The sequence below is a fragment of the Siphateles boraxobius genome, unplaced genomic scaffold (assembly GCF_051911475.1).
Source record: "Siphateles boraxobius isolate OS27281-9 unplaced genomic scaffold, OSU_SipBor_1 13, whole genome shotgun sequence".
Classification (NCBI taxonomy): Eukaryota; Metazoa; Chordata; class Actinopteri; order Cypriniformes; family Leuciscidae; genus Siphateles; species Siphateles boraxobius.
The window spans coordinates 19,742,572-19,752,446 of record NW_027508733.1 but is presented as its reverse complement, the minus strand read 5'-3'; the positions used below and the strand labels follow the sequence as shown (position 1 = coordinate 19,752,446).

At 41.1% G+C, this 9,875-nt stretch overlaps 1 protein-coding gene across 1 annotated transcript; it reads left to right on the top strand.

Moving 5' to 3' along the window:
- The first annotated feature begins 1,009 nt into the window (after positions 1 to 1,009).
- Positions 1,010 to 3,409, top strand: LOC143735596 (interferon-induced protein 44-like). Its single transcript, XM_077225753.1, has 7 exons — positions 1,010 to 1,586; positions 1,726 to 1,786; positions 1,864 to 2,059; positions 2,166 to 2,318; positions 2,394 to 2,565; positions 2,707 to 2,807; positions 3,014 to 3,409. The coding sequence occupies exons 1-7, from the start codon at positions 1,010 to 1,012 to the stop codon at positions 3,182 to 3,184; spliced, it is 1,431 nt and encodes a 476-aa protein (XP_077081868.1). The 3' UTR covers positions 3,185 to 3,409.
- Positions 3,410 to 9,875: the final 6,466 nt, after the last annotated feature.

Below are 9,875 nucleotides of genomic sequence, written 5' to 3'. Positions count from 1 at the left end.
CTTTATTTTACAGTGTCCTTGTTACATGTTACATGTACTTACCATAGTAAGTAAATGATAAATTATGCATAATTACATGCAACTTACCCTCTAATCCTACCCTAACCGTAAAGTAAATAGGCCTACATGTAGTTGCTTAATATTACTCCGTACTTAAATGTATAATTACACTGAAACAATGATGCCTTAAAATAAAGTGTAACCTTAACTTTTAACAAACTGTTATTACATTGCAATGATTAAATAAAAATTATTTTGTCCATTCAGTCATTCTGTCACACTCTCACACCACTAAGACTCCTTATGTTTTGTCATCACCTGCCTTCCTCACTCATTTGTTGTCACGGACACTAATTACATTCAGCTGTAGCCTATATATGTTCAGTTCTGTTTGAGTTCAGTGTCCGGTGTCTTCACTGTTAAGTGTGTGTTGCTATCTGCTGGATCTCTAGTTAAATAAACCTTTGATTTGGATATTATGCCTTTCTCATCTGTCTGCCAGTGACATTCTTTGTCGAGCCGATTTCAGTTTCATTTCTAGTTAAACGGTCTAGTTTCTGACAGTGCGGCAGAAAGCTTATGCAAACACTGCTTACAATGATAAGGCTTGTTCATGTGGCTCCACCCTGAGCTCCATCTGCGATACCATATTAGAAAATAATGTTTACGTTAACATCTTGTATTAGAAATGTATTAGTTTATGTGGACATGTGCATTAATTAAAAAATGGTTTACTGTTAGTCTAAGTTGACAGTTGTGTTAACTTGTAGTAAACTGTAGTGCGATTACTATGAGTGTTAAAAACTGAAACCACAACTAGATTTTTTTTTAAGGATTATCAATTAACCCAATAATGCTGGCTTCAATATGTATTCATAAAGATAGCACTAAATGATTGACAAAACTATAAAGGATTAATCAAAAAATATATGGAAAACAAAATGAAATCTATGCTATACATAAAAGACCAGTAATTTCTAAGGCATGTCTTTTTTGTCTTGTCTTAAAGATGAACAAAATACTGAGAAATCTATGCTTGGACTCCCTCACTTCTGATTTAACGGAAGAGCAAAGAAATCTGCTCTGTGCCCTGCTGGGGAATGTTGAACTGACTCTTCTCTACAAAGCTTCTATTCATGGATATAATGCTTCTGCCTTCCATCAGCGATGTGACCGTCAGGGTCCCACTTTACTTGTAGCGTACAACAGATCAGGCTACATCTTTGGTGGATACACTAGTGTAGATTATACTCAAAGTGGACGGCAAATAACAGATGAGGAAGCTTTCCTATTCAACCTTCAAGGCAAGATCCCTGTGTGCATCAAAGTTAACAGTGGATGTAATGCACGTCTTGATGACGGTCGAGCACCCAACTTCGGCCAACAGTTGTACTTTTGCTACAACAACCAACCAGCTGTGTATCATCAAGGACAGAATGTATATGATAAATATGGAGTGTATAATCAAGGACAGAATTTATATGGTGGATTTGGAGCGAGGGTTAATCCATTCAATTTTAATCCTGCCACACTGTATGGGAACGACACTCAGCTGAATGAATGTGAGGTGTACAAAGTGGAACAGAGTAAGTCAACTATCAGAATTTTTTTTTTTATAAATGTTTATTGTATTTGATATACACACATATAGAGTAAATTATAGAAATTCAGAGTCCAGTATCTGCTGTTAATGTTATGGCAAGTTGTATAATAAAACTTCCTCAGAAAAAGATCTTCAGATCAGTGCCAAGATGAAGCCATGGAGAAATGTTCAGTGGACAGCAAAGTAAGTTTTCACTGAGTGATATTTTGCTGCTGATTTCATACAGAACTGTTATAATAAAGTTGTGATCTCTGTTGTAGACGAAGAGACGAGCTCATGGAATCGATCAGAGATTATAAACCCATGATGACGTCTGTGAGTCGGATCAGAATCCTAATGATCGGTCCTGTAGGTGCTGGAAAATCCAGTTTCTTCAACTCCATCAACTCCGTCTTCATGGGTCGCATGACCAGTAAAGCCATGTCAGGATCTGCAGGAACTAGTCTCACCACACAGGTACAGTTTCAACAGGATTCTAGTGTTTCCTACAGAAATCTCTTCAGGTCGAGGAACAGCTCTTGATGACTTCAGATCTTGATCTGTTTCTCTTCTTGGTTGGTAGTTTCGCACATACCCAGTGAAAGACGGTCGTGAAGGAAAACCTTTGCCATTTGTGTTGTGTGACACCATGGGACTCGAGGAGCAATCAGCTGCAGGACTGGATATTGATGACATCAGCAGCATTCTTCAAGGTCACGTACCAGACCGCTATAAAGTAAGTGCACTGTTCTCCAGAATGAAGTATATATAAATAACAATGCTTATTTCATTCTAAATCCTCTTGATTCAGTTCAACCCCACAACACCATTTCAACCGGAAGAGCAAAAGGCTTCCAGACCTGCATCTCTACAGGAGAAGATCCACTGCGTGGTGTACGTGATCGACGCCACCAAAATCTCCCTCATGTCCAGCAAACTAGAGGAAAAACTCGGTGCCATACGCAGAAAAGTGAACACACTTGGTAAGTCAACACATTTTTAGATAATTGTTATATCAAAGATTAATTGTAATCTAGTGACTAACATACTTGCGGTTTGTTGCATAATTCTTGTCTTATGTCAAATGTTCCAAGACTAACTAATGGTTATTTACACATTTTCAGGCATTCCCCAAATGGTTTTGATGACAAAAGTAGATGAAGCATGTCCTGATGTGGTGGAAGATCTTCAAAATATTTATATCTCTTCTTACATCAAGACGAAGGTGAGGCATGATCACCCGATCACATGGACTTTTCGTTCAGGACTCAGTGACTTGTTGTTCCTTCACATCAAGGCACAAAGTCACTCTCCATAGCCTTCAAATATTGTCGGTTTTGTGACAAATTGCTCATGCTCATCTTAGTCACTTTGGATAGCAATGCCTGCTAAATGTATAAATGTAAATGACATGCTGTTTTGTGTCTGCAGGTGCAGGAGGTGAGCTCTCGGTTGGGAGTGCCGGTGTCTTGTGTGTTACCGGTGAAGAACTACAGTCAGGAGCTGGAGCTGGAGCTCAACTGTGACGTCCTGCTTCTCACCGCTCTACAGCAGATGCTCAACTTTGCAGACGACTATCTGGATGATGTTGGACCTTTTTAGGACAATCTTATAAAGTGCTACTAGTGGAGTTTATCTCCCTTTGTAGCTGATTTAATATTATATTTGTGTTTAACCTTGTACTACATCAATGTACATATCTAGATCACCACAATAAGGCATCTTAAGATTATTATGTTCTCTTTGTCCATTCTATTTCTTTAAGAATCGTAAATACTCATTCAAGGTAATGATAGGAAGTGCAAACAAAGTTCTTATATCACTTAAGCATGTTGCATTATTGCTGTTGATTGTTATTATTTTGTAACACAATATGTGTACAAAAGCCTCACTCGCCCGCTCTATCCCCCATGATTGGCCCGAATTGCCTGCAGCTGCGACTCCCTCACGTGTTGCACAGAAGACACACCTGTCACTAATTATTAGGCAGGGGATATAACTTACCTGGTCAAGCAGTGCTCCTGTTTGCATCCAGGTGTGACCTGACCGAACTCGCATCTCCTGATCTCCTGCTAGCCCGTGATTAATCCTGTGTGCGTCTTCCAAACATGAGTTTACTTCCCTTTCTCCACTTGCAAATGTTTGACTTGGTGGTGGTTGCGGTGGTATTACGTTTGCCACACCAACCCCTAATGCTCTCAGCTGCATTTGCTATCCATTGTGGGCTGTTAGCGTGCAATTGAGTTGGCTGCGAGTGTTTGTTTACTAAACAGCGGTATCGCGTGTACTATGCCACCGGAAGTAGCCTAAACCGGAAGTAGAAAGTAATTGAAGACGTAAATGTTTATTCTGATTCCTTACATTGACTGATGTTGTAAACCCACTGCTATGGTAGCTAATTAATTATTCTCCATGCCTTGTCATGTTTGTACATGTTTGTTCTTTATCTTTAATGTGTTACTATAACACAGTTGTGTTATATAATTATATTATATATTATTATATGATATATTATGATTATTTATATTGATATTCTGTTGATTGCAATATGAGCAGTAATTGTGGATGGCTTTTAGGGCCAAATTACCAAAGTTGGATTTGGTGAGTTTGATTTAAACTGTTATTGCTGGTTGTGTGCTGATTGTTTCTTTGTTCTTGTTACAGCACACACCCACATACCCATACGCCCATATACCAGCCAAGAAGACAAGATAAAAGATGATTTAATAAATACACCCTTTGAGGTGAATTTGGCTGAACTGTCTGTGTCCTCCTCCTTCCAACCCGATTCAACTCTCCAACCATCTGACCGTGGTTTGCCTGTTCCCTGCCTCTTTCCAACGTGTCCCAGCCCCCCACTGAGAGTAGCTGCTAATTCGTTCAATATGGTTTTTAGTATAATACTAATGAATATTAGTACTGCAAATTAACATAAATCACACCAACAACTGTAAGTATAAAAAAACGGAGGGGGGACTTTCGGGTGGAAGATGGAGTAAGAACTGAATTTGCCAACAATGGAGTGAGTTACAGTCAGTTACAAGTCATTGAATACTTGTTAAAATAAAAATTACACAAAAATATATTTTTTCCTCAAAATAAGTGTTTTAACCAACAGGACAGCAGTTATGTGTGAACTGAATTTGGTGACATAGTGTGTGACATTGAAGTTATGGACTGTTTTTGTAGTAACACTTTTCGGGTTTTGCACTTTGCAGACGGTCCCTTCGGATCTGTCTCTCAGCCGCCTGCGCATAGAGATCATTGTATTTTTCCACTAAATACAATGAAGTTTGACATTTGTTAGAGATTCAGCTACGAAACACTTCAATACATCAATGATGATTTGGCAAAAAAATTAAAAACAGGTTGTGTTCAAAGGGTTTTAAAATGCAGACGAGAACACACATACTGTAGGCCTAGTTTATGTGTTTGCAAAATGTATTTGGGCCAGGTCTTCATTAGCATTTGGCGCAGATCCGCTAAACGGACCTGGGCCGGGCTCATTCTTTCCAACGGCCCAATACCGGAACAGGTTGGAATTACGGATCAGAGACAGATCTGGCCCAGCACTGGCCCAGTACATGTCTGGCCCAGTACATGTCATTAATGCCATGACATGTGGTGCAGATCTGGCCCAGATCCGTGACTCATATTTTACATCTGGGGCTCATCCGGCCATGGTCTTTGATTCATATTTAGGCTATCAGACAATTAAGGCACAAACACCCAGACAATTTGTAATTTTCAAAAAACTTTTTTTATTTTAATCACATTTATTGCTCATTAGTTGGCACGGCGGCCACCCCCACGGTCGCATGCCAGATTAAACCACCTGATGTTATACTGGTTTATTTCGGTGTCTGTGGCTTTGTCAGACATGCGATTCTTCCACACTGCTCCTGTAAGACGTACAAAAAGGACACAAAGCAAAGAAACAAAGAGTAAATATTAGATCCAATATTCAAAGATTTTTATTACATGACATTATAGTACAATGCTTGCACAAATAAATAATAATAAATGTGACTAAAGTGGTGTAGAATGAGTAGTATTAAGGTAAAAGAGTATCAACACTCAAAAGCACGTAGATGTGAATTTGATAACTTGTACAATAAATATTCATACTTGTACGTGAACATTTACACTCACAGCTCCAATGTGAAAACCTGTCAAATTAAAATCTGAAGTTGAATGTTGAAATTTGCACTCGCAGACAAAAGTCACAAACCTGTATTCTGAATTTGAAGCTGCAGACAAGTAGTCACAAATGTGTAAAATGCCATTCACAGAAATACGACATTCACAAACTTGTAATATATATTTGAATTTAATCTCAGCACAACCTCAATTAGGCACTTGCAACTTCTCAAATCTGTCACTGCAATTTCAAATTTCGCGCCTTGAATTTTGCTACTCTTTTCGTGCAAGTTGCAAAACTAACTTGTGCACTTGCAACTCAGTGGCAGTAAGAGAGAAAGGGGGACGCTCTGAAATGCTAACATGACTTAATGCATTAGACTGATATTTAAAGAAATAAATTATATTATCAAACTCAGTAAACACCATACTAATAATGCAATCAACAGAAAAGCCGATGAGCGCAGAATATGACTAAAGAAAGCAAATTTGTGTTCAGAGCAAATAAACCTGCTGCCTGTGTTTTATTAATAATTTATAACGAATTGTGTTTTATTTTTTATAACTGTTGGTCCATTAACCCTCATTAAGCGTTTTCTACGGGAGGGAGGGAGGGAGGGAGGAACCCCATCCCCCCCCCCCCCCCCCCCCATGAAGTTTGAAATTGAAATTGCAGAAGCAAAACCTGCACTTCACACATTCACCATCACCTCCTGCACCTCCTGCCATCCAACCTGAGCTTAAGGTCTGTGTGGAGGACGTGAGCCGAGTCTTCAAAAAACAGAAGACTAGGAAAGCCTCAGGGCCAGACGGCATCTCATCTGCTTGTTTAAAAGCCTGTGCTGACCAACTGGCCCCGGTCTTCACACAGATCTTCAATAGATCATTGGAGCAGTGTGAAGTTCCCTGCTGCTTCAAACGCTCTACTATCATTCCGGTCCCCAAAAAACCCAAAATCACTGGACTTAATGACTACAGACCTGTCGCTCTCACGTCTGTGGTCATGAAGTCGTTTGAAAGACTGGTGTTGGCCCACCTGAAGGACATCACTGGACCCCTGCTGGATCCCTTTCAGTTTGCTTACAGAGCAAACAGGTCTGTGGATGATGCAGTCAACATGGGACTGCATTATATCCTGCAACATCTCGACAGACCTGGGACTTATGCAAGGATCCTCTTTGTGGACTTCAGTTCAGCCTTCAATACCATCATGCCTGATCTTCTCACAGCCAAACTGACCCAGCTCTCCATACCATCCTCGATCTGTCAGTGGATCTCCAGCTTCCTGGGGAAACACACATCCAGGACTCTCACCACCAGCACTGGCGCCCCTCAAGGGTGCGTTCTCTCCCCACTGCTCTTCTCCCTGTACACTAATGACTGCACTTCTAAAGACCCCTCTGTCAAGCTCCTGAAATTTGCCGACGACACCACTGTCATCGGTCTCATCCGGAACGGTGACGAGTCTGCTTACAGATTGGAGGTTGAACAGCTGGCTGTCTGGTGCAGTTACAACAACCTTGAGCTGAACACGCTCAAAACAGTGGAGATGATCGTGGACTTCAGGAGGAACAGCTCAGCACTCCCCCCACTCACCATCATGAACAGCACTGTGGAAGCGGTGGAGTCATTCAGGTTCCTGGGCACTATCATCTCTCAGGACCTGAAGTGGGACAATCACATTGACTCCACTGTGAAAAAGGCCCAGCAGAGACTGTACTTCCTTCGCCAGCTGAGGAAGTTCAACTTGCCACAGGAGCTGCTGATTCAGTTCTACTCAGCCGTCATTGAGTCTGTCTTATGCACTTCCATCACTGTCTGGTTTGGTTCAGCTACCAAATTAGACATCAGGAGACTACAACGGACAGTCCGGACTGCAGAGAGGATTATTGGTGCCCCCCTGCCATCCCTCCAGGACCTGTACTCTTCCAGAGTGAGGAAGAGAGCAGGTAAAATCATCACAGACTCCACTCACCCTGGACACCTCCTGTTTGAACGGTTACCGTCAACGGCGACTCAGATCACTGGCCACAAGAACATCTCGGCACAGGAACAGTTTCTTCCCACAGGCCATTTCCCTCCTGAACAGTTAACACTCCTCCCAAGGCATATGCCTTAAAGGGTCACTCCACCCATTTGCATTTAGAGGTCCATTGTTAGACAACCAGTCATACTATTGAATGGTCGTGCAACATTCTTTCATTTTCCCCTGAGACGAGAGAAATCTACTATTTACCTTTTTCACTTCCTCCTACAATGACGCAAAAATCGTCATTTGACGTCATTGTAGGAGGAAGTGTAAAAAGGGGGGATTTCTGTATAGACTACAAGCACAAATTCCCACCCTTTCAAACCCGCCCATAGGGGGTTGTGCCTAATGCGCTAACAGAGCTATCACAGATCAGTGGGTGGGACTTCACTTGCAGATACTGAAAGCAATATCAGCCATCTTGTTTATAAGCTAAGCTAACCAGCGCTGTGGATATAGGAAGTTACGACAATGATGGAAGAAACTAAACATGATATGGAAGTAGAGGATTTTGAAATTCTGCTGCTCGAATCCGCTGTTCGTGGCTATCTTTACGGGCCGCAATATAGTGAAGAGCAGCTGAGGCTGATGGAGGATCAGGAGGCGGCTGCCTGTCGCGGACGAGGAGCCCGGACTGGGTCGAGCTGAGGCGGGCTGCTGGTGCGTGTGCTCTCGCTGTGCGCTACGGACACAGATAGAGTCCGTCTGCTGCAGAGAATTTCAACGATCGCAATTTCTCCTGGACGAAATCTCTGAATCAGACGACCACACGGACGTTTGTGTTGTGATGTGAACCATCCTAGTTTCGCCTGACTGAACATCCAGGTATCATGCAATAATTCACCATATAGAAAGAAATACAAACGAGTAATTCACTAATGTTTGCCAATGTAACGGGGTTCGTTGTTGTGGGAAGAAGGAGGCTGGAACCGGCGAACATTTGAACTTTTTAATAGTAAAATAAACAAATACAAAACAAAAGTATAAGCCAGCTGGCCACACACAACAGAAACAAAACATAAAATCAGGCCTGTTCCCTTTGTGCTTCCGCTCCTCCGTGAGAGATATGAGACCGCTGCACAGGTGTCATTCATTATCACTCGCGTCGTCCTCTCACGTCCCTCGCCCTCGTCCTGCTCGCCACAGCCAACTAACTAGACATTTTTTGTGAAATGAATTTCAAACTCATTTGGCAGCTAGCCTTCTTGTAGACGGAAGAGTGATTTCTCTGATGTTCGCGCTGTTCTGGATTAGTGGGAGTGGCTTGCGGAGCTGCATTGTGGGAGTTGTTGTCTTACATACAAATGCGCCCCAAAGTTATTTTCTGTCTTTTCTCGGTCAAGAGGGCACCAAATTCAAAATTTCTTTTACATTTCGACTACATATATAACCCACTTTCAATAAAGATTAATGTTGAAATGGGTGGAGTGACCCTTTAAGTGCAATACTCCCACTGTTTAGTGCAATACCCTACAACTCAGGTAATACTTATATGTAGATTTATTTATTCATAATATTCACAACACTGTAATATATGTTCATAATCTGTAAATCTGAAAATGTCTATTCTGACTAAACCCAACTGTGATACTTTTATTCTCATATATTTATATTTTTATTTTTTATTCTTAGAATTTGTAGTATTATGTTTCTTGTTGTATTTGTATTTGTCCACTGGAAGCCTCAGTACCAAAACAAATTCCTTGTGTGTGCAAGCACACTTGGCAATAAAGCTCTTTCTGATTCTGATTCTGATTCAGTGACAGATTTGAGAAGTTGCAAGTGCCTAATTGAGGTTGTACTGCGATTAAATACAAATATATATTACAAGTTTGTGTCTGTCATTGTATTTCTGTGAATGGCATTTTACACATTTGTGACTGCTTGTCTGCAGCTTCAAATTCAGAATACAGGTTTGTGACTTTTGTCTGCGAGTGCAAATTTCAACATTCAACCTCATATTTTAATTTGACAGGTTTTCACATTGGAGCTGTGAGTGTAAATGTTCACGTACAAGTATGAATATGTATTGTACAAGTTCTCAAATTCACATCTACGTGCTCTAGAGTGTTGATACTCTTTTACCTTCATAGAGTAGTGAGTGAATGAATGAGAGAGTGGTGA

Bases quoted from the DNA above. Each gene is read 5' to 3' on its own strand.
- LOC143735596 (XM_077225753.1), top strand. From the start codon at position 1,010: ATGAACAAAATACTGAGAAATCTATGCTTGGACTCCCTCACTTCTGAT. The intron at 1,587-1,725 runs GTAAGTCAACTA...AAACTTCCTCAG, and splicing joins GGTGTACAAAGTGGAACAGA to AAAAAGATCTTCAGATCAGT. The intron at 2,566-2,706 runs GTAAGTCAACAC...ACACATTTTCAG, and splicing joins CAGAAAAGTGAACACACTTG to GCATTCCCCAAATGGTTTTG.